At 44.5% G+C, this 24,245-nt stretch overlaps 2 protein-coding genes across 5 annotated transcripts in view; both read right to left on the reverse strand.

The window, feature by feature from the left end:
* Positions 1–809: 809 nt before the first annotated feature.
* arl6 (ADP-ribosylation factor-like 6) lies at positions 810–4,479 on the reverse strand. 4 transcript variants are annotated; one of them, XM_057025675.1, is made up of 9 exons: positions 4,280–4,479; positions 3,603–3,752; positions 3,414–3,475; positions 3,262–3,330; positions 3,078–3,172; positions 2,801–2,930; positions 2,504–2,559; positions 2,346–2,358; positions 810–2,131 (listed from the first exon to the last, which is right to left on the reverse strand). In XM_057025675.1, the coding sequence occupies exons 2-9, from the start codon at positions 3,720–3,722 to the stop codon at positions 2,098–2,100; spliced, it is 579 nt and encodes a 192-aa protein (XP_056881655.1). In that variant the 5' UTR covers positions 3,723–3,752; positions 4,280–4,479; the 3' UTR covers positions 810–2,097. The 4 variants fall into 4 exon arrangements, with proteins under 4 accessions (XP_056881655.1, XP_056881656.1, XP_056881657.1 ...); XM_057025676.1 differs by having other exon boundaries at positions 3,603–3,756; XM_057025677.1 differs by lacking the exon at positions 4,280–4,479 and adding an exon at positions 3,839–4,212.
* Positions 4,480–4,927: 448 nt separating this feature from the next.
* Positions 4,928–24,245, reverse strand: part of LOC130521820 (ephrin type-A receptor 6-like) — a 29,227-nt gene continuing 9,909 nt past the window's right edge. The window contains exons 3-20 of the mRNA XM_057025638.1: positions 23,187–23,315; positions 22,872–23,021; positions 22,627–22,788; positions 22,044–22,269; positions 16,631–16,786; positions 15,830–16,180; positions 11,768–11,892; positions 11,317–11,479; positions 10,692–10,797; positions 9,011–9,081; positions 7,555–7,680; positions 6,878–7,063; positions 6,740–6,801; positions 6,445–6,654; positions 6,201–6,350; positions 5,947–6,131; positions 5,727–5,876; positions 4,928–5,613 (exon numbers count right to left, since the gene is read on the reverse strand). Of these exons, the coding sequence (XP_056881618.1) occupies positions 5,499–5,613; positions 5,727–5,876; positions 5,947–6,131; positions 6,201–6,350; positions 6,445–6,654; positions 6,740–6,801; positions 6,878–7,063; positions 7,555–7,680; positions 9,011–9,081; positions 10,692–10,797; positions 11,317–11,479; positions 11,768–11,892; positions 15,830–16,180; positions 16,631–16,786; positions 22,044–22,269; positions 22,627–22,788; positions 22,872–23,021; positions 23,187–23,315 (2,823 nt within the window). The 3' untranslated portion in view covers positions 4,928–5,498. The remainder of the gene's footprint in view (positions 5,614–5,726; positions 5,877–5,946; positions 6,132–6,200; positions 6,351–6,444; positions 6,655–6,739; positions 6,802–6,877; positions 7,064–7,554; positions 7,681–9,010; positions 9,082–10,691; positions 10,798–11,316; positions 11,480–11,767; positions 11,893–15,829; positions 16,181–16,630; positions 16,787–22,043; positions 22,270–22,626; positions 22,789–22,871; positions 23,022–23,186; positions 23,316–24,245) is intronic.

Genomic DNA, 24,245 nt, shown 5'->3' on the forward strand with positions numbered 1-24,245 from the left:
GGAAGTGATGGAGCTACCTAAATGCAACCTTAAGCCTTTTAATTCGTTTTTTTTTTCTCAATGTGAAAGATTTTTCAATCCATTTTGGCCAGGGCAAAGCTGCACGCTGACTATATATATAATAGATCTACAAACTAAGAATATTTTATGGTCTCTGCGTTTAATCTTGGCTACTCTTGTCAAACTTGACAGGCATCCAATTAGAATGGATCCTGTGAGCAGCAGTGAGATTTCATAATTTAGTCTCTCTCTCTTTCTCTCTCTCACCCACCAACACACACTAATGGAGAAGTTATTTACTCATTAGGGGACAGGATGACAAACCGATTCACCCTGCTGAATGTGCACACCGTCCCCTGGTTGTGCAGCGGAGATGGCTATAGCAGCAAAATATGGATTTATAAAAAAAGAAATTAGGTTGATTAGCTTACAGTCAACATCTTATAGCCATCTCTTTGACTCAGAGTGGAATCTGCTATATTGACACCAAAGAGAAAAACCACCCGGAGACGGCTGAAACGTTTCCTAACCGCATATTTCACAGATGGCGCCGGATGAATCCGACATGTTTTTGAACACTACAGCCGAGCCGAGTTCGACTAAAACTACCTGCAAACACACGTTCCGCTTCCACGCCACGAATGAGGCAACATGCTGCAAAATATAATGAGAGGAATCAGCTCATCCTGGAATCAGTGTTTACTGAGATAAACTGTTGGGGCTCAAGGACTCTGGGCTTAATGAACAGCTGTCGCTGGCAGCGCTCAAGATGTTGGTGAGACGCTACAGAACACGCATGGAGCCACCAGTCAGTCATCAAACACTTGACAGCAGTTTATTCTCTGAAAAGAAGGAAACACACACACACACACACCTGAGTGGACGAGGTCGTGACCTCTGACACTGAATTTTGCGCTTGGAGGGGTTTGTTACAGAGGAAGGGGACACTCGTACAAAGACCCAATCGACATAAATAAGAAATAAATCTAAATGGCATTGTTGGAGATGTTTTTACAGCAACACCACTGTTTCATCAGTTAATTTGAGCATTATCAAAGATGATGTGTCCACCCGAGATTTTAGAATTGGTGTTTTGGTTTTCAGTGCCCTCCAGCGGCCGTTATGGAAATTACATCGGGGTGAAGCGACGCAATCCTCCCTAATGGATCTAAAACTGCTAATATGTGCAAAATCTTAAATCAGCAAACAGCATCACGCACTTTTAAGCTAATGATGATAAAGATTTCAATGGAGTTAAACTTGCTCTCGGTCTCAACATTTCTACAAACTCTATAAATGGAGAATTTCCCAGATTAGAGAGCACTAACCTAAAGAGGAGAATGAACAAAATGGACAAGATCGGTGGTGCCAAACCCACAGGAGTGACAGAGGCGTGTTTCAAACATCTCCGTAGCTCCTGAAATCGGTGACACTGTCAAACCATTATTTGTGTCACTTTTAGTGCACTTCTCCATTTGTGAATCTTGGAAAACAATGATTTTCTTCTAAATTCAAATTTTATTCCTTTTTTTCCCTCCTGGAGATGCACTGTCATGTGTCACTGTTTGTCCTTTGCTGAAGTTACATAAAGTCACCGTATTATCGAGCAAGTGAAGCATTTTGTTCAATTCTTGGGTGGAATAAGGCAAACAATAAAAAAAAAAACATCTAAAAAATATAAAGCATTTGGTTTCTCAGCTACGAAAACAAAAATCAAGTGAACGTTCTTTTTAATTCACACTTTCACAGATAAGTTAAATACACAAACTCTTAGCACAAGTAGCCATCAAAACAGAACCTACATTATTACATGAAGTAACATTTTAAGCAATTTCAATATTCAACATGTAGCTACTTAAAAAGCAGGAGAGAAACTGCAGCCTGATCATGTGACATTTTAGGACGCACCAAATTTTTCAGTAATTACACCCCCCCCCCCATAAAGTTCTGCTGCGGAATATATACAAGGGGCTCTTTTTGTAAAAGACATCTATACAGGAGGAATCAGAGTACCTTAATAAAAGATTAAATCCCCCCGTAAAGCTGAAAACGGGGCAAACCCATTTGTAGAAGACATCCACAGACGGCGACGTGACCTCATGACCTCATGTTTTGATTGTTTTGATTTGATCTGAAAAAGAGAAACGAGGGGGATTAATTAGGTGGCTCCGGCGGAGGAGTGTGTGGGTGTACTGGTGCTACTGGAAACGTAGAAGATGGATGTTGTCAGAATCTTTGAGGTGTAACTTCTGCTCAGTGCTCGGCTACGATAAAACGGGTCACAGACACACAGCACAGTCGTGTTCCACCATGAAAGCAACACGGGACCACCACCAAGTACTCACTGAGTCATCTGATCTATGGAGGAGTGTGAATGGAAGCAGCGAAGATGATGAAAAGAAAAAATAGGAGCGGTTTGTCAGACACATCTGGCTGTGTGAACTCTGCGTGCGGGCGGGCGTCCACACCAGCTAAAGACTGAAACACTTGACTTTGATCCTACCTTGTAACCAGTCGACTCCCTCCTGTAAACCTTCTCCTTTCAGAGCGTCGGTGGCGCTGTAACACAACAACGCTGTGAGGAACGCGTCGGCTTCGTGGAGAGAGCAACAGTCTGTACTTCAGTTTGCAAATGATTGTTGTTAAAACAGCCCATAAGTTTCAATAAAAAGTAAACTGCCACCCTTTTTTAGGATGAGATTACGTGTATTGATTAGGCAGCCGGCGACGACTGATAACGGTTGTATTTTTCCTGTTCATCACTGTCTGCACAGAGAAATCTGGGAAAGGATGTTCCTACCAGATGTGCCAGGGTTTATCCTTGATGTTCTCCAGACACAGGAGCTGCGAGACCTTCACTGACGACAGAGCGTCTCTGACATCCATCTTGTTGGCAAAGAAGAGGATGGGAATCCGCCGGTGCTTTATGTCTGAAGGCAGAGAGAGAATTCACGTTGATCAAGTGGCAGAATAACTGCAGGAGGACTGGAAGACCAAAATGTCTTAAATATTATCCAGCTTTGACCACTTCACACGAATAAAGAGCATTAAAGAGACGGGGCGGAGGAGCCACAGACCAGGGTGGTTCAGTAATGTGTCCAGTTCTTCTTTGGCCACCACCATCCTCAGTTTGTCTGCACTGTCGATGACAAAGATGATCGCCTGTCCTTCCCTGAGCAACAGAAATGGATCACAGGATCCCTGAATTATCACAAAAACTAGAGAGGATTGATCACACTTGAAGCTGCGACACACACTCACTTGTAGTAATGCTCCCACAGGTTCCTGTACCTGCCTTGTCCAGACATGTCGAAGACTGTGAAAGAAAGACTGCAAAGACAAGTTGTTATGTGTGAGCTATATGTGCTTGCTGATCATGACACTGATGTTAAATGTTGCTTCAGGTTCTCTACCTGGATGTCTTAAACTTCTCTATGCTGAAGCCAATAGTTGGTACAATGTCTTGTGCCTGAGCCTGAAAGATAACAGTAAATAACTTTGATGTGCACAAATGAGCTGGGGAAAATCATATGAATTAGATAGGACATTACAGGATATCAAAATAAGCAACAATAAGAAAGCAAACAACTGCGGTGACTTGCATTGGAGGGCTTGAGGCGGTTGATGATGGTGGTTTTTCCACTGTTGTCCAGCCCGAGACACAGAACGTTCACCTCCTTCTTCAAGCCCAGCCATCCTGCCAACTTATCAAACAGCCCCATTGGCTAGTCATCCACTACCTGCTGCTCCTTCTGTCTCCAAGAAAACCAGCAAAAATAAAGTGTAAGCAGAGGTTTCACAGCATCACTGGCATTATGTTTTCAACCCACATCAGCACCTGCAGATGCCATTAGCAGGATAACTTGGTGTCTTTACTAGCCAGAAAGATTAGAGCAGATACAGAAAATTGCCCCTGTGCAGTTTCAGTGAACATACATCGTTCAGCATAAACAAAGCTAACATGCTTAATTGGCTCTTGCGGGTTTATCACATGGTAACACTCAGCGACAGCTATGGTTAACCAGCTAATCTCCTGTTGCTACTGTTGCTAGCGCTCCTTAGCCAACCCTACATGGTAGCTAAACTGTAATCAGTATTGTAGCTTTCCTGGTCGTGTTGCTACTTTAACTAGGCAGCAAAAAATACGATATCAATTCAAAGTCGAAGCTGTGATGTCGAAAGCTCAACAGGCTGCTGCAAAGTTACGAAGCAATCAGGACTAATACGCTAGCCAGCGTCGATGTTAGCTTGTAAAATCCTTTCTCGAGTAGATGGTTACCTGCAGTTGAGTTGAGCAATGGGATTTTCCCCCAAAGATGCAATCGAAGCCCCGCCAGCTAGTTCATTAAATCGCCCGGCTCAATCCAGCGTTTCATTCATTTTGCTTCTGTCTTATACGCATTAGAGGCTGGCTAAAAGCCGGGTATTTACACTGCGTTGCTGGGAGACCGCTGCGCTGGCTCGTGATTGCCCCCTGCAGGTCAACCAAGGTAATGCACGCATACTTGTGAAAATGATGCAAATTGATAAAGATATTTAAGAATGCTGATACACTAATAGGAGGGGAAAAACACACCACAAAACACATTCAAAGATCTTTCAACTATATAATGATTCCATAGCTAAGAGGATCTTTCATTGCAAGTTCCTTCATTTAGTTGCATTAATTTGACAAACAGTTTTACGGTCAATCGTTAAACGAAAATATGATTCTGACAGGGATCCCAAAAAGAATGCCGTGCTTTTCACCTATGACCTCCCATGAGCGCCCATTTGACAAACTCACCTGACGATTCTTCACGTCTAGAAAACGTGTCTGTCCGCCTCTTGAGTGAATAACAAGAGCGTGTTTGAGTGTGCGTCCATGGACACCCGCACATGTGAGTGCATTTCCAAGAGAGGGTGTTTTCAGACCGAGAAAACAACGTTTTAAAATAGCGCTGTTTATTGGGGAACCAACATTTGGAATAAAACGTACAATTTTCACAAGACGATTTGATACAAGACACGGAGCGTCATAATGAGGATAGAACACACATCTCTATAAAATCTTTTGACATTCAGCGGTCTTTAGTTCAGAAACTCTGTATTTTACCATTCTGTGAGTCAGTCTTTATTTCTCCCTCACTGGTTCTCAGAGACAGGCTGCCTCACGTGCCCAAACAATGATCATCTCTGGTCATGAGGTAACAAGACTTGAGACCATTCAAAGTCAATAGAAACGGTTGGATTGTCACTTAAAAAGAGAAGAGGTATCGGTGGACACTTGAATAGACGACAGAGAAAAATAAGTCCTAAATTCAAGTGAATGCGAGCATTTGCAGAGAGAACGAGGAGACCACGTCTGGCCGATGAGGTTGGTCGTTGGTCGGGCGGTTGTACTGATGACGATCCAGAAGATGATGGAACTACACCCAGGTATGATCCAGCGGTGGAGCCTGCTACACCTGACAGTGGTCTCCGGTTGGGCAGGAACAGTCTCTCCTCCAGGGACCACCTCACACCTGAAAGCCGCTCTGCTGGATGTGGTGAAGCTGCAGGCGGAGAGACTGTATGCTGCTTATGATCCTCCTCTGGTGACCAAGCAAACAGATCCCGATGCGCCTGATGTCACTGAAGGCCGAGACCAACATGGTGAAAAAGCAACACTCACAATCGGGACTCAGCTTCTTATCTACCCTTTCCTACAGCATCATGTTTCTGTCGGTTGTTAATGCACGACTTACTCCATGCTCATGGTAGAGATGGAATCCAGGGTTGTGTATCCTGCTGCCAGGAAGTTGTTTTTGTACTGGCACATCTTGATGGAGTCCAGCCAGTCGCCAATGGAGATGAAGAGAGGGTAGTCGGGCAAGTCATCCGGGGACTCGGAGAAACTAAATACACAATAAAGAAGCAGGTCAACACATGTCTGATGGGAGAGACGAGTCCTCAGCGTGCCCTCACCTCTGCACATCCTCCATCAGACTGCTGGGATTGACTATGAGTTTGTCCAGGAACGACAGCACATTGCTGAAGCGCGGCCTCTGGCTGGCCTCCTTCTGCCAGCTGTGCAGCATCAGCTGGTGCAGAGTCACGGGGCAGCCCACGGGCGCGGGCAGACGGTAGCCTTCCTCGATGGACAAAATAACCTGAGGGGGGCGCCAGTCAGTGAAACACGACGCCTCATTCTGGACGGAGTTCAAGGGTCGACCACTTACGTCTTGATTGGACATCTCCCAGTAGGGCCTCTCTCCGTATGACATCACCTCCCACATGACGATACCGTAGCTCCAAACGTCACTAGCTGTGGAAAATTTCCCATAAGCTATGGATTCTGGGGCTGTCCAGCGGATGGGTATCTTCCCGCCCTGACAGGGAACACAGAGATGGTCAGTGGTCAGAAAGAGCCTGGTTGGCTGGCCTGACCATTAGGATGTGCGGGTGTAATTGTTCTATGCTCACAGTAGCAGTGTAGGCCTCTTCGCCCTCGTCCTCCAGGACTCTGGACATTCCAAAATCAGACACTTTGCACGCCAGGTTTTCATCCACCAAGATGTTGCGGGCAGCCAGGTCTCTGTGAATATAGCCCATGTCTGACAGGTAGGTCATCCCTACGGCAACGCCGCGCATCATGCCCACCAGCTGCAGCACCGTGAACTGACCATCATGTGACTGGAGGAGACGGACGGGGGTGTAGAACAAAAAAAGATGAGAGTTATGTAATTATGGGAAATGAATTTCTGCACGTGACGCTCACCCGGAGGAAGGAATCGAGCGCCCCGTTTTCCATGTACTCAACCACAATCATCACAGGTCGACCTGAGAGGTGGGGTAAACGACAGGATTTGAGCAAAGAGCAGAGGAACGAAGCTACGGCGACGGTCTTTGAGCTTACTCTTGGTCACCACTCCTTCCAGCCTGATGATGTTGCTGCTGCTAAACTGCCCGAGGATCGAAGCCTCACGCAAAAACTCTCTCCTCTGCTGCTCCCCCTGGCCGGCTCTCAGCGTCTTTATCGCCACGGTGATGTCCATCCTTCCAGGAGTGTGCAGCCGACCACGGCAGACCTCTCCAAATTCACCTGTCAGAGCAAGACAGGAGTTAAATTCCCCCTTTTCCACTGTGGGATTAAAGCATCAGCTGAATGAAAACAGAAAGAATGTGGAAAAATCTTTGTATAAAAGGGATAAACCAATTTTTTTTCTCAATACAATGAATCAAATGTGAAAACTAAGAAATACACACGGCCGCCATGCGAGAATCACTGCAGGCACGCGTGTCGTCCACTAGAGGGAGCCATGTGGCAGCAATGGAATTATAGAGAAGCAGCTAATCTGCTTAGTTTAATAAGCATCAAATACTTTTATGCACAGTTACAAGTACAGCAAATGGCTTTAAAATCAGCGTTTTAAAAGGAACCATAAAATTCCATCTGAAAATTTACGAGGTCTGACATTGTTATTGTAATAAGAAATACTGTAATATTTCAAACGTACACAACTTTCTCCGTATCGTTTTGAGGAAATTATATCTATAAAAAGACAGTGGATAACATGGGGTTAATGACCTTACCTGCACCAATCACCCTGTCGATGCCTATACAGGAGGAGTCTATCTCTTTAGCAAATTCCTCCACCGCCTGAGTGGGATCTTCGTACGTGTCTGGGTCCACATACGTCTTTATTCCAGAGAATGGAACTAGAATAGCAGAAACATTAGTAGAAAGCCATTAATGAGTGTTTATGAGAACACTGTTTCTCATGTGTCCTGTAAAACGTTATTACCATGAACTTCAGCTCCACACAGAATTCACAAACAAGAAAAATAATGTTGCTGTTTAACTATATGAGGGTATAAAGGCAGTTAAATGCGCCAGGCTGTAATCATTTTATATATTTCTGTTGAGGGATAAAGAGCAAAATAAATAAAAAATACCCAAGAGCATCTGAGCTCTTGACTGAGGATGGGCCCAAATAAAGTTCCCTCTGGCACAGCTCAGGCTGGTGAGCTGGGGACTAAATGTACCTCCTAACTTTTAAAAAGTCTTTACTGGTTGAACTACTTCACCCAAAATAGATTCAAGTTTACAGACTGTTCACTAAGTTGCTCTCTGGGGTTTCCAGGCTCAGCTCTAAAATTGAACAATCCTTTTACCAGATTGCCGAGTCTGCTGGCGTCGATCTGCATGGCGCTTCTGCCGCTCAGTGCATGGTTGGTTAATTAGATGAACACGACCTCTGACAGCTATGCGGCACAATAAAAGGTTCTGTATTCCACATAAAGTAAAACGACAAAGCAAACTGCGGGAACACCTCTACCCATGGAACACTGAGCCGCTTTCATCGCGTCTCGGTTTGAGAGGCTGTCGATATGCTAGCAAATGACAGCACTTTTGCTCACAGCTGTGCCTTTTTTTCTTGTCGATCGATCCTAAATCCTAAAATGTCCAGACGGCAGTGATGTCTCAGGAGCCACACATGTGCTCCCCCAGCAGGCCTCAGCCTGAAAGCTCCCAGAGCTGTCCCTTAACGCCACAGTAAATTACACCACACCTTTTTCCCTGCAGCCACCTGCCTCTAGAAGACAATCAATAACTGTTTTTAACCGTAGAACCTCACAGGGACTCCTGCATTTATTGTGGTTAGGAAAAAAAAACTCATCCTGATCCATGCTTGTGGGAGCCGCTGTGAGTCCTGGATGGTTGAAGGTGACACCAAAACATAGGTTTTCTATCCTAACTTGAAACGCGATTTAAAACTTGTTTCCCCCTGAAAGTCCAGTTTGTTTCTCAAAGCTTTTCATTGTTATTTCCAGTTAATTGTTATATGTCTATAGTAAAAACACATTTCATTCTGGAAGTTTTACTTTTGAGTTAAATCTAAAGCCTGAACAAAACCGTTGCAAAATAAAAATGTGCATTCTGACATCGTAATAGAATCACGGTTCAGGGAGTCAAACTAGAGGTGCAGAATACATCCGAACGCCACCGTTATGACATGATTAGCCGTAGAGACGTCATATGAGGTACCGTGTCCACTGTGGAAGCGAGTCCTCCTCTTCTCTTCAGACTTCATCCTGGCCTTAATGTAGCCCTGACAGCTGTACAAAGAGGAAAATCATCATCTTCATCTCCAAATAAAATAACAGACGTGCACCTTAAGTCTCCTCCTCACCACTATCCCCTCTAAAACACACCCAGTGTGACAGTTAGCAATTCTGTCAGATGACATAAAAGTGTTTAAAAGGCTTCCGCCTGCAGCGCCACATCATGGCTGTTGGGAATTCACGGAAACGTCTCGGCCATTTTCCTCTTTGTCTGCGTCATTTTCTGAGAGCATTTCTCGCCTTTATGAAGTTCCATTTCTGTTTCTGCATTTATCCTGCTCCGAATTTCAGGCTTTCATGCTCCGTGCACTGAGTGCCCATCAAGTAGCAATCAGGTAATATTGTTCACAACAGAATAAATTTGTTTCATCCAAGGGAAAAAAGAAGCAAAGATGTATCAAAATACAATAACGCACAGCAAATGTTGACTTTTCCAACATCAGTTGGCCTTAAACTGGTGTTTAGACACAAAGCAAAAAACACATTTAAGAAAAATTGCAGGGTTTTTGTCGTCTTTCCCGTAAAGCTGGATACAATCCTCTCTGAACAGCTCAAAACATTTAATGGAGGGGCCTCTGTTGAAAGCTCAGCTGTGCTCTGATCACTCCTAACATCAGTATACTTTAGATAAAAAAAAAGGCCAGGTGCACATTTAGAGATGATAGATGACAAATTTTCAAGGACATTAAATGCTAAACATCACATTAATGGCTGAAATAGGTTGGAAAATTTGTTGAAACAGTGTTATTCTCGTAGGATTTCGAGCAAATCCTGATAAATGTTGATGCACTTACAAGCAAGTTGTTTACTGTCTGTGCAGGGAATACTTATGATCCTTTAATTTTCTTAATCAAAACTTCCATTAAGCTAATCTCACTTTGTACACCTGGTTCCTACCAGGAGGCACCCATCAGTTCCAAAAAAGACAACTCACATGAGCTTTACTGATGGCTTCTCAAAGTATTTAATGTCCATCAGGAGACTATTAGAAGGACTATTTTTGCATGATGACAGGTGTCCACGATTTTGCCGTGGAAAAACTTTGCACGGACATGAATTTGGACCACTTTTCACTCTTTATTAATACCTGCCACTAATAGCCAAACCCTGTGAACCAGAAGGAGAGTGAAGACAAAAGCCTTAGATAACAAGTGGAAGTTAATGGAATGAGGTAAACTGCCTGTACATGCATTACACGCTGAGTAATTAGGCAGAAAATTGGTTCAGCCAGTTGGAAAATAGGAGTGTCTGCTTGGCGGCAACACAGAGTCCATTAAGAGACTTCTGGTTGTAACTTTACTCAGGAGAGAAGCAAGGGAGTGTGTGTGTTTTCTTGTACTTGCAACATTCTGAGTACAAAAATCTGCATTCATCTACCAAAGTGAGGACATTCTTGGGAAGTAAGGACATTTTGGCTGGTTCCCACAACTTCAAAAGACTGTTTGAAGGTTAAGATGTGGTTTTATGGTTTAGATTAGTATTGGGGTAGGGTTCGAGTTCAGGGGTTAACCTAAGGAGCTGGGTTATGTGTTATGACTATGAAAGTCCTCACAAAGATAGAAATGTGTGTCTGTGTGTGCATGTGTCTTGATGACATCTCTCACCGGCCAGTGATGAGGAGGAAGAGGGTAAGAATGACCAGTAGGGAGAAGCCTCCGACGGATGCTGTGACCACCACCAGGACCTGACCCTGATCAGCAACATCAGGATCTGAGGTAATTTAAAAGAAAACAAACACCTCAAAACAGAAAGCCGACCCAAAAATCTCATTGTCCCATCTGTCTTTTGGTTTGTTGTCAGGTGCATTATTAACCACCCAAATCTAAATTAAATACACTTGCAGTCCTTTCACCATCCTGCAGCAGCACAGCCGCTGTAGCACCTTAAACGATGCCCAGTCCATGTGATTATGGGATATAAAGTCAGGGAGTTGTAGGAGGCCATGCTCTCCCGCATACATCGGGATTAGAATCATCAGAGGATCATGGTGAATGAATTTATGGGCTTAGAATCACTTAAATAAATGGCTCGTGCCTGATAAAGAACTGATTGATTTCACTGATCTGTGGCTGGACTGGACACATAAATACGACCTTGGATTGGAGAGTTATTGATCTATTAATGTATAATTAAAGCCTGCACTTCTTTCCTGTCCTTCTGTGCTTGGTTTTAAACAGTGAATGTATCACAGCCCCCCCAACACACAAACACACACACACACATACGTACCCTCAGCCGCGGTGGAGAACTCAAAGTTAGGGCTGTAAGTTGTGTAGCCGTCAGCGGTGTGAGCACGCACATGAAAAACATAGACAGTGGAGGGTCTGAGGCCTGTTATTACCACGCTGGGGGCTTTGGTCCTCGTGGACGAGTAGCTCAGTCGCTCCTGCGCCTAAAAAAGCAGATAAGCAGAAGTGGTCGGGCTCATTGCGCCGTAAAGAAATCTTCCCGGCGATGTCTGGGACACAACACATACATTGCGGCCAATTAAGTGTCGGCGCAGAGGGCGGGCGCAGCAGAGACGGCAACATTTTACGGACGCCTCAGCACATTTGGGATTATGGATGTTATAATGCACGCTGCACTGCGGGTAGAGAGGCTCCGCAACCCCTTTCTGGTGTAATGTGATGTGAAAACAACTGCAGCAGATGTATTGTCTGTGCTGATAATCAAAGACTACCTTCTCATAGTATTTGACCTCATAGTCCACTATGTTGGAAGGCGGTTGTTCGACCTGTGACCAGGAGAGGGCGATGCTGTTGTGAGAGGCCGAGTCCTTCCTGACCTCCCCCACCAGGGCAGGACCTGCAGGGATGCAACAAACCTGAGAGCTGGAAGACTTTTAAAAATCACCTCTGTTTCCAAGCAGCAACAAGAGGGGCACTTGTACGTAACATTCGCCTCTGTTGTATCTCTGTGTGAACAATCAATTCCAATTTAAAATGCAGTTTTTATCAAAAACATTAGTACAATAGTTTACCTGAGACGGTTTTACAAAGACTACTTACACAAACGCTGCCGCTTTTGACTTCACTCTCATATTATTCAAATACAATATAACATGTGGAATTCAAAAATTTGAATGGAAACCACCTGTTAAATGAAAATGAATCACTTAAATAATCAATAGATTTGCCATTGCTTTTTCTCACAGATCAGGAGATTTACAGCAGGACGGCGTCAGTGTCAGTCACCTCACTGGGTCATTACAACAAATGAATCTGTTTCAAAGGGAAAGTTGCAGAAACCAGAGCGATTTTCAGACGTATCGGAGAAAATCGCTTTGATAACAACGTCGTTCTAACGGAGAGAAAGAAAGAAGGAACAAACAATAACAGTATAACAGAACAAAAACCAGATGCCGTCAGCTCCAGTTTTTGTTAAACAAAGCACATCTGTTTATCAGGAATGTCAAGACAGCTGAATTTGGGGGGATATGTTACCGGAGGGCTGCTGAGGAGGCACAAAATCGAATATTTACTATTAATTATTCATATAGTATTTGCTCCAACAGAATAGGATTTGGGAATGTAATGGAGGCAGTCTCTTGTTGATTGAGCTGCCTGCGAGATCACTGTTGGAATATAAATTCAAGCTTAGTTGGACGTCCGGTGCCGTCCTCGTGTCCAGAGAGGCAAATATCACACGAGTCATGAAAGGCCGCACAAAGGACGGGAGGATGGTTGGCACAGGTGTGTGGACACGAGAACAAAGCTGACCTCTGCAGAAGTGCAAATATGGAAATATATCCTGCCCCCCCACCCACACACACAGGCATAAACATGCAGCCACACACAGATGGGATGGAGTTGTGGTAGGTTGATGTCATATTCCTGGTGCCAGGTGGCGTGTGAGCTGCGCAGAGTGCCTGTGTTGTTCTGGGAATATCTCAAGCCTTTCAGTCTGGCTGCCGACTGCAGCTACTGATGGTAATACCGACAAAAACATACTCCGCACCCCCGTCTTTGAAAGGCGGAACAAATGCACGAGTGGGTTGAGGGCAGAATCCACCGAGATGCAAATTAATGATCACAACAGGAAGTCCGGAAATGCATTTAAAAAAATGTCAGATGGACCCTCAACTCAACTTCTGGTCAAAAATCAACATAACAGAACCAGTCTGAGATGAAAGAAATCAAATATGGACTCCTTGATGAGGGCTCGTACCTATGCAGTCTAAAATATCTGTAACTCTTTGTGTTTAGACATTTATCCAGAGGATACTGATCTTTAAACTTTATTTATAATATGTGCAATGAAGCTATATGGTTCAATGACACATGCTCAAACATGGAGGACAGGGAGGAAAGAGGAAGGAGAGAAAGAGCGAAGAGGGAGAGATGTAAAGAAGTCCCACGAGGTTCGATCTCCCCGGCATCTGAGCATATAAATAGCAGTCAGCCTTATTATTCCCAGAGCAAGGGAGATGAAAACAGAAAAAAAGAATCCACTGGAGGAAAGGGGGAAAAGGAGCGAAGTAGAAGCAAGAAAATCCCCAGAATCGGGCCGCGACACGTGAATTTGACATGTGACAAAAAACATGGAGCCTCTCAGTCAAACATGTGAGCTGAAGTCTCACGTACAGTGAAGCCAATCAGTGAACACAGCTGCCCCAAATCTGGCTGTTTTATTCTGCTTTGGTGGCCGATGGCGAGAACAGTTACGCAGGAACAAGTGAACCCAAATGTGCAGATATTAAATGATACAGTATGAGACACAATATGTAATACAAAGGCCATGTATTGGGAAGATTTCTCACATGTAGCATCAGATAATTAAATAATTCTGACCTTCATGTGTGTGTTCTTGTTGTCTCTCCTGTGTGGGGTTGTAGGGTTGACCTTTACTGAGGCCAGTGTAGCCTGTAGTTCCTTAAATCCTCTGACCTTTGTGACCTCAAGAGTTCCTCTGGTCTTTTTGAAGAACATTTGCAAGGGTCTTGAGAGTCTCGACAAACGTTTTTTTTCCCACAGGTTCCAGATGACAGCTGTCACTGTGGTTCTTGTTCTGTTCAGGTCCGATGAGGTCAAATGATATTGTATGTGTGTCTATATTATCTTTAAATGTATTTGTGTAACATGACTGGTGGGGTGTGTGGGTGTTATTTGCAGATTTCTACAACGGATCCGTTAAAAGTGTGGAACCTGAACCTAAAAGTGTGGCACAGCGCTCATAAACACGGTGATCCAACGTGCAGCCACGCAGCAGCAGCCTCCCATACAGGAAGCAAACAATACTTGTGGCGAGCGAGGACGCGGGCGTTCCAAATGTTCTAATGCGTGGTATAAAAATAAGATTAACCCAAAACCCACAACTAAAGCAGGTTTTTACACTAAAAACATTTTGCTCAAATCTAATTAAATAATTGAATAACGTGTTATGACCCCTGAATCTACAATTTATGTTTTAACAATGAACTGAAACGACCTAAAATCCGTGGGATGTGTTTCGTTCTAGACGTTTTGCCACCCACAGCGTTCGATCCTGTATTAAACTACAGCTCCAAAGCTATTGTATGCTCACAAAGGGATTCATAGAATCGCCGAACAGCATCTATTGCACCGTGTTTAACAGGAAATGTCTATTGGGAGGCGTGAATGAGAGACACAGCAGAGTGGAGAGCTGAGAAACAAACAACCCATCGCACGCAAAGCTGCATGAGGAGCGCCGGCGACATGAATGTGTGACACTGTCATGTGTGGCGATAGGAAAACTTTGTTTGCACGCCTGTGTGGGCTAACGGTGCTGCGGGGGCAGTCAGGAAACGCCATTTGACAACTTAATCCATTTTAAACATCCTGATGGGAACATGCCCACAGGCTGCATCTCCTCTCCAGAAATGAATTTGCATTCCAACATCGTCCGGTCGACCAGGCTGCCAGAGCCAGAGAGCTTTAGAAACACTTCTGCCCGACACCTGACTTTCACTGCCTATGACACTCCACCAGCAAAATGGTTTAATTATTAAAGTAATAAAGTACCGTAATGCTGTAATTTAAAGGCTGTTCATTACACAAGCACTGATGGGGTACCGCATTCAGGCTAGCATGAAAGCAACATGTCAGACAGAATGAACAATTGTATACAAATGCTAGATATGATGGAAAATGTGCTCAGAGACAGGAGCAAATTACTGTTATTGCAACTCAACATCAGGGATCAAAGGGAATGTTCTGCCTTGACAGCAGCTGAACTCACGGAATAAGCGAATCTGGTGGCCCAAACTAGAGATTTTGTTTCTGTATATACATTATTAGACATAGAAATATGAATAAATATCAGAAATGTTCACCATCTATATGGCATAGACACTGAGCTAGTTGAGGGTGGGAAGAATGGAAAGCTTTTAAAGATTATATGTCTGCTCCCGTCCCTTTTCCCTCTCATTCAGATCCAGTAATGATGGAAGAGTGGCTGTCTTGGGCTGACCAGGATTTCATCTCTCAACTGATTTTCAGCACATGCTGAAACAGGGAAAAACCTGATACCCAGAATAATTCATCACCTCCCCACCTTCATCTTCTCTTCTGCATCAATTATTCCATCAGTGTTCTTGCCTCTTAAAAAATGAAATGGACGTTTCTTTGGTGGAACTTTTTCACGCTACATTCAAAATCTGGGTCTCAGTAATTGGGACTTGTCTAAGGTCACATTGGTTGGAGGTCAGAAATACCCTGACCCATTGATACACTGAGGTGGAAGGAGAGCAGCAGCAGCTGAGGATAAAAGCTGTAAAACTCACCAGCGTGATGTGTGTTGACGGTGACGTTCACCAGCGGCCGCGCCGCCACGCCCAGGGCGGAGACGCCGTTCACGGCCTCCACGTGGAAAGTGTAGCTGACGTGCATCGCAAAGTCTAATATTGCCACAGATGTGCCGGTCAGGCCCAGTGGCCGGGGGATGAAGCGCAGGTCCGGCTCGCAGGGCTCGCACTGGATGATACTGCTAATGTCGGCGCTTCCGTCGCAGCGCTGGCAGAAGATGTTGTAAGTGATGTCCTTCCTGCCTCCGGAGTCATGAGGAGGCATCCACTGGAGGATGAGAGCCGTGTCGTTGATCAAGGAGACCAGGTTCCTGGGAGCCGACGGGGGTCCTGAAGAAAAGAGATGTAGCATTGTAATAGCTCAGTGATTCTTACATGTGCTAATAACAGTATAATAAGAGCGCATCAAAACTATCTCTGCAAATTGAAATTAGCAGCATCCAAGTCTGAGTAATTGTAAGTTAAACCCGTGAGATATTTAACAGCAAATATGTCATTTATAAGAGCTTCAGTGTGACTCCTAGAGAGACCCATCACCCATCAGGTGTGTGCCTGCGTGGCACATCTCATTTGCTGAGTGATCTCAGCAGAAGCTGAGGGCGTTTCTGTGGGTGGAAATCCTTGACAGTGATTTAGCTGTTTGATTCCTCGATTCCTCGATTCCTTGATTACAGACTCTAATGTGTAAACGAGGCGCGACAAAGACTAGTTGCTGTTCTCCAGGCAGTGGTTAAACTTATATCTGTTGATCAGAAAATGGCTTCGAATGGCTCCACTAACTTGTACAGGCCGTGGTGGAGGAGTCTTGAATGGCCCGGTAGAAGCCTTTCTCGCAGTGACAGATGGTGCCAGCTTGGTCGTGGCTGGAGCTATGCAGAGGACAAATGGAGCATTTATGGTTCCCAGCGTAGGCCTTGAAGAAACCTGGCTTGCAAGCTAAAGAAAAAGACACAAAACGGTTCCACAACCATAAAACAAATCATGTATATCAACAGGACAAATCTGTCATTTTTTATTAGCCGTTTCTTAGTTAGGCAAAGGTCAAAGCTTTGTGGAACAGATGGAGATGATGGCGTGGTGAGTGGGGCGTTTTGTGGGACGCTGCCTGTTACTGTCCGTGTCTAGATCCAGCGCCCAGCTGCTTTTGTCCTCAAATTTGGTTTGTCCCCATTTCTTCAGCTATTGCTCCGACTCAGCTTATTAGAACACTCAGTCCAGTTACAGTTCTTTACATCGTCTGGTCTAGCAAACAGCCTGCATCTGGTAGCCCCGTTCTCTCAGCAACAATAAAAGAACCCAAATGCACTGAACGCAATTACAAGGAACTGGTGCATTAAAATGAAGGTTGGACTGTTTATTCGTTGTTCTTTTTCAAGGTCCGGGATCAGCACACTTTTTTCTGACGCAACAAAAACAGCATTGATGGATTTTTGTGCCTGGCTGTCAAGTGGAGCCCTATAGCCAGCGAGAATGTAAACGAAAAGAAGACTTAAACGTATTTATTTTCAGGTCATTTCGGTCACATCCTCGACTCACAAGTTGCCATCTACAGCCTTGGCAAACGCACAGCCGGCTTGTTGCCCTGTGCTGTTTGTCAGACAGGTGGAAAGAGCTTCACATCACGCATTAAGAAAACGCAATCATAGCCTGCTTTCAGACTGAAACCAAAATCCCCAGCACGGTCTCTTCTGCTAACCAAAGTATTCTTCAGGATTCCATCATTTTCCTATACGTCCCCCGTCCTCTCTGATTTTCCCCTTCCCATTTCTTTTTTCCCTCTGTAGCTCACAGCTCCGCTTATCTTTCTCTCTCCCCAAGCAGTTTTGGCTGCGGTAAGTTTTTACCCTTAATTTGATTTTTTTCCCTCCCTCTTGCTACACCCCCACCCCTTCAACCTGCTATTCCAACTTTCCCTGTCCTCTGTTAAGCTTATCAGAAGATGGAGAATCCAATGAAGATTTCCTCCTTTCCACTGTATTATCTTAGCCTACAAACGCATCATCCCAAAAGAGCATTTGTACAATATTGTACAAATGTGGGCAGCGTTTTTTTTCTTCCAGGTTATGGTTCTGCCTCATCCGCAATTCTTGTGGGATGATCCTTTTAAATGTTAAATGCTGTCACATGACAGCATCTTTAATCTGTTTCTGTTTTCATGATGATTGTTCATGAAGGAAAGTTGCCTTCCATTTCATTCAAAACTAAAATGTACATCTATTTTTTAAAAATTCCATTTGTGATTATTGTGTTCTTTTATGTATGATTTTGCATTATGTGCTTTTCCTCACAGTTTAAATTTTCCCTGTTCTTTCAGATTTTAGGTTTCAACTAACAAGTTTTGGTTTAAACACCAATTAACTCACATCTTCTGTGCCTGTATTAAGTGCAAGTGTTCCCTCGCTGTGGGAGTTCATTTGTAGTGTTCCTCAGAGGACGATTTAACCCATTCATACATGAATTATGAGAACCTTAGCCAAGAATTTTACCAGTCGGCACTTCCGCTGCATATAGAGAACAGCTTTTGAATTGCTGTCAACTACACATCAAAGGGTCGACTCATTTATGTTCTGTACATTTGAGAATGCGATGCTCTATTAAGGGTCACTGTACGCCTGTAAGCTCCTGAGCAGCCCAATGCAAACGGAAAGAGTCTGTCACTGTACTTAATCCAGCCGGAATGAACGAGGGAGTTGAAAGTTATGTTGTGTGTGCCCTTGTGTTTCAGAGTGAATAATGTCTAGAAATCATTACATTCCAGTTAAATTTGCAGGAAGGTGAATTAAAAGTGCAATAAAAACCTTACATTAGAGAAAGCGGAGCCATTTCAGCAATTCTTCTTCAATCAATTACTTTTCTGGTTTCAAGAAGTCTGCAGAGGGCTATAAAACGGTAAACTGTGGGATCTGGCCTGTCAATATCTGCCATGCTGTGAAGCATCGGCCTCTGAATTCTAATTTGATCGGACGGTCACTGATGATTCCTTAATTAACCGTAGTTACGGTATCTATTACAATACAGACTTGAGCCATTCAAAGAACATCAAAGCTCCCTGGGGGAGCTGTAAAAAAAATCCCAACATCGCGCAACACTCCAACACAACACATCACCTGCATGTCTGCAGCAGCCTAATTCCATGCAAGCTGAGATTTAGCTGTTTGTATTCGTGCAGGGGTGGAAGTTTTCTCTTGGCTTTGCGCTGTCAGAGACAGATGGAGTCAAAGACTATGTTTACCCTCATCTCTGAGCTTTGATATGCAGATGGGAAGTTCACAGAGAATGACTGATGGTTGAGCTGGGCTGAGCTGCGTTAGAGGCCAGAGTAAACACAATCCTTAATGGACAGAAGAGGGGCTCGCTGATTCAGATACAACAGGAGAAACTATTGATTTCCTCATGCCCTATTGCACTTTACCTGAATTTAAAGTCAAGAAAGTTCCTGCCTGGTCAATCCTGCATCTCCAGAAAGTGGTGGAGAACATATACGCAAATATTCCCAGTCTCTGGAGATACACTTAGCATTTTAGAAGGGAAAGAGTAAGAAAAACTGTGATCAAATTTGTTTGCAATTCCAAATAAGAAAATAAAAATTGCTCTGTCACTATAGATCTGCAATAAGAAGAAAGTTGGTGGTTCCTTGGTGTGAATTCTATGCAGATGAGATATTAGCTGAAAAATCTATACAGAAGGTTTTTAAAAAAAAAAAAAACAGAACTAATTCATTACACAAGCTTGATCTGCAATTGAAAAGGATCATTTATTCTACTGGTTGGTCTTTTGGTCTTGGCTGCACATTTATTCTGACTTAAATGAAATGTGAAAAGATGTCTCCATTAGCTTCGCCCACAATTTCCTGCCTGCCTTTTGAGGAGCATGGCGTGGCGGGACTGTGATGGAACCAACAGCATTAGCACTATGATGTTGCCTTATCTAGGTCATGATATAACCAGTTATCTCTGAGTAATCCTCTCGCGGCTGATGCCGAATGAAAGGAATAGAATAATAAAGCGTTCGATTGAGATGTCAAAACAGTCTGGCAGAATGCTGCTGGGGTAGAAAGCACGGTTTGATGAGCGCCGCCGCCTTTGTTATGGGGTAGCGCAGAGCCCCGCTCATATTTAGGAGCGCTGAGGTTTTCCCTATTCTCTCTCTCTCTCTCTCTCTCTCCATCTCTCCCTCTTTTGCTCTTTCCCCACGCTGCCTCTCAGACAGCTTTGATCACAGCACCCTTTGAAGCAGTGTTCCAAAATGAAAACGGGGAGAAAGCAGAAGTCATCGCAAGTTCACGTCTAAACTTCCTGCAACTACTTGCAGAGTGCATGTCTCCATCGTGGCATCGGCTCCAGGTCCAGTGGAAATTACTGATGGGAAAATAGTGATAGGTCATAAATCATTTAGGCCATAAATCATTGATTACGAAAGCATAATGCTGCTGTCATGCTATGCCACACCTTTTTTGGGCCTAATGCTGGTCAGACATTATCAGCTGATTGGCCTTAATAGATGCTGACTGACATTCCAAAAACCTTGCACCAAAACAATAGAGCGTAGATGCACATCTGCATTCAGTTTCCTGGCATGTAACAACAATCATAATCGCTCTTTTGCAGTTCTTTTAGCCTTTTTCATGCATGCACTACTGACGAGTGAGTGGGCGTTCTTGGTGGTAGTGCACAATCTACCACAAGTGCCTGTGGTTGGCCCAGCTCTCCACATCCAGCCTCTGCTCACATTATGTCAATCACTGTGATCAAAGTGAAGTTACAAATAGTTTCAATCATTCACTTTTAACTGCTGCTTATTCCTAACTGGCATCACTGGGGGTTCTGGAGCCAGTCCCATTAGTCACCAGGCAACAGGATTAGACCTTAGAAGTCCATCCATCCATTCACACACACACACACACACACACACACACACACACACACACACACACACACACACACACACCACACACACACACATACAGACATACACAAAGACCCACACAGCTGGGGAATGGTGCTCGATTAGTGAAGTGCTACATAGATACTGTATGTGTGTCATTGAATGTACACAGCATGTCATTGTTAAATCAATCCCATTAGCACCAGTCAACCAGAAGGTCCTCCATGTTTCACCATCATTGTCTGGACTTCAGGGTGAGATTCACATCTAAAGAGTCTTGGGATATAAAGATTACCTTCGTGACACGAAGACCAGCAAATGTAATAACTCTCCAAGTCGTTCCTGATTGAAATGAGCTTCATCTCATCACTCATCTATCTGTTTCCCGACTAGTTTCATTAGATGATCGAGAGGGGGAGACAAAACAAATAAAAAGCAGATTAAAGAGCAGATGAGAAGAAAAATTACACTGTCGGAGGATCTACAGACGGGCCTATTTGTGCTAATGACTGTTCTCTCTGTGATAACATGAATAATCACATCACCATGGGCTTATGAAATGAATTCCACACCTACCAGCTCAGGCTTCTTCAAATCTGGAAAACATAGCAACTAAATGTAACCATGAAGTGTGACTTAATTTAGCAGCAGCCTTAATTAGAGAAGCAAGCCTGAGCCACGTATGCGAAGGAGACCGTGACTTTTTCTCTCTCTCTTTCTCTTTTGGAAGATGAAGGTGCAAAGTAATTTAGCTGTGAAACTAACAAATGGAGGTAATTAGCCAGCTTCCCTCTGTCTACTGCATAGTTTAATTGAGAAACCAGGCCAAAGACTATCTGGAGCAACTCATCAGTTGCTTCTACTGACAATAATCTGTTTTGCTGACAGTGGGTCACACCTATGTGAGGCAGCTGCAAGTGTTTATCAAGGATACATCTGAGAGAACTGTATTTATTCCCATTTGCTTTTGTTTCCTGGCTTTATTTCATCCCAGCAGCAGGAAATTGAAATACTCTTCGCATTCAGAGTGTTTGATTGTGGTGAAGGGATGTGTGGTGAGGGACAGCCTCACAGAGTGGGAAGTATAAAGGGGGAAATGAAAAGAGAGCAAAGACAGTGATGCAAAGAAGCGGGAGCAGCGTAAGTGGTGCATAAACAAAGTGGAGGAGCGACGAGGATGACAGGAGGCGGAGCTGCACTGAGGCGAAGGCAGAGGCTGATGGACAGGAACGGACAAGGATGCAGGATCTGGAAAGGCGGACAGTGTAGCATTTATGTGAACTCCACAAGCTCTGCCGTTGTTTCCTACCTTCGCAGTAACCGTCACCGCCCTCCTCGTGGCCGGCGCTGCAGACGCAGCGGCCCAGTGGGACCAGCCAGTCTCCATCTGCACCGCAGTAAAGTTTAGGGGTTTCTCTCTCTTCGGCGTTCTCCACACACGAGCCTCTCACCTCCACGAGGGAATCCATGTGAGGAACCGTGTCAGGAAAGGCTGCGAGGTTCCTCACCGTGGGTGGGCAGCGCTTATAGAACACCTGAGGTGAAAGAGCACGATCGGCTGCTGCCGTTTGAGTCGGCCACATGTTCATAAACTCAGTAATAAAAATAAAGCACTAGCAATTGGAGTGAGTGTTAATTATGACCCACTAAACTAGGCATGATTGGGCCAAGAGAAAGAGACTAATCCTTTAGCCAAAGTCCCCACAACCCAATCCAATCAGGCATTCATGGAACAGCGGTTAAATGTGTGATCCCACTGCCTCATTTCAAAGCGAACGCTCCATTGCTAATTTCCTGTTCAGGATATTATACAACAGAGTCCACGTGTATGGGAGTCAACACACTGGGTCCATTCAATGTTGGGGATCGGGTCAGTTTCATGACTCACACACCTTTACAGATACAAGCGCGATGCAAGCTCCCACATCCTGAAAGGCCAGATAAAAGCCTTTCTGTGTCACTGGGCCCACCTCCCTGACCTCAGTGTTGAGACGAAGAACTCGATCTCCGAGGTCAGTCTGAGTGAAACTCTCATCCGCTGCGATGGTGTCCACCTTAAAGCCGAAAAACCCGTCATTAGTAGAGGCGCTGACGTTTCGTGGTTTAGAGCGTATGAAAGATGAATGCAGTGACAGACTTTGGCGTAGTCTGTGGGTCGGAACCGTGTCCCTGCGGGGAGGGGTTCATCTCTTTGAAGGTAAAAGAGGTTGAAGGTTTCCTTACAGGTACCAGACACCCAAGGGATGGAGTTACAGTCTCTGAGTGTGAAGCGCAGCTCCACATACACCTGAAAAAAGGATTTAAAAAAGGGAAATCTGGGCAAGGCTTGTACACAATACAGCAATGAAAAAGAAAAGCACGTCTCCTGTACAGACTTTACTAGAAATCACCCTCGAAACTATCAAACTAGTTTAGATTTTAAGGCTGCTTCATTTCAGGAAGTCATCCAGACCCTCTGTGCAGCCTGCCGCTGGATCCACCCAGAGCGAAGCCAGTTGTTCTGGTTTGGCTCCATTACGTGGCAAACTTGGAAGGTGTGTATGGGTCTGTTCTGCTCGTCCATCTCTGTGATAGCATCCCACTACAACAACACACACACACACACACAGGGAGAGTACAGGCGTACAAATGAAGAAATCATATTATTATTAATATAGTACATTCTAATATAGCTTAGAGGGAGCGGTGAATGTGCAGAAGTGGCGCTCATACAATGTTCAACCTCTATTTTAGTGAGACATCAGTCTTTAAAGAAATGTGACATTTGAGAGACACCCAGTCGGTTGCACCAATGTTTGCAGGCCGTTGCGTCAGCCGGCCTCTCGTTTGACTGCTGCGCTTTAACATTGTGACGCCCGGAGCTTCATCTCCAATAAACGGACAGCTGACATTGTGTCACTTACACACGTACACGTACGGAGCCCTGTTCAGGTACGGGAGGCTGACTCCATCTCTACTTTTAAGACTTAAAACCTACCTCTTTGAAAAAGCTTATTGTTATTAATTCTGCAGTTCCAGTTACTGTCATAGACAGACTAATGATCATACTTAGGGGGTCGTCTAATCATTAGGTTAACATCTTAGCTGTGCTGTTATAGGCCAAGGCTGCCGGGGTCCGGAAACATGATCACCTGACAGGCCTCTGTCACCCCCCCACTGGGTCATGGTTTCCTCTCCTCTCCTCTCCTCTCCTCTCCTCTCCTCTCCTCTCCTCTCCTCTCCCCTCCCCTCCATTCTATCCTCTACCCATCCTCCCCCCTCTCTCTCTCTCTCTACCCAGCCGGCCATCAGCAGGAGGGTCCCCCTACATGAGCCTGGTCCTGCTCAAGGTTTCTTCCTGTTAAAGGGGAGTTTTTCCTTGCCACTGTTGCTTGTTGGGGGTTAGGCCCTGGGATTCTGGAAAGCACCTTGAAACATATATAAATATATAAACATATATAAATAAAGATTGATTTTAAAACCCTTTAAAACCAGAGCCACCATCCTCAGCCCACCGACACGTCGTGTTTTA

The sequence above is a fragment of the Takifugu flavidus genome, chromosome 2 (assembly GCF_003711565.1).
Source record: "Takifugu flavidus isolate HTHZ2018 chromosome 2, ASM371156v2, whole genome shotgun sequence".
NCBI classification, from domain to species: Eukaryota; Metazoa; Chordata; class Actinopteri; order Tetraodontiformes; family Tetraodontidae; genus Takifugu; species Takifugu flavidus.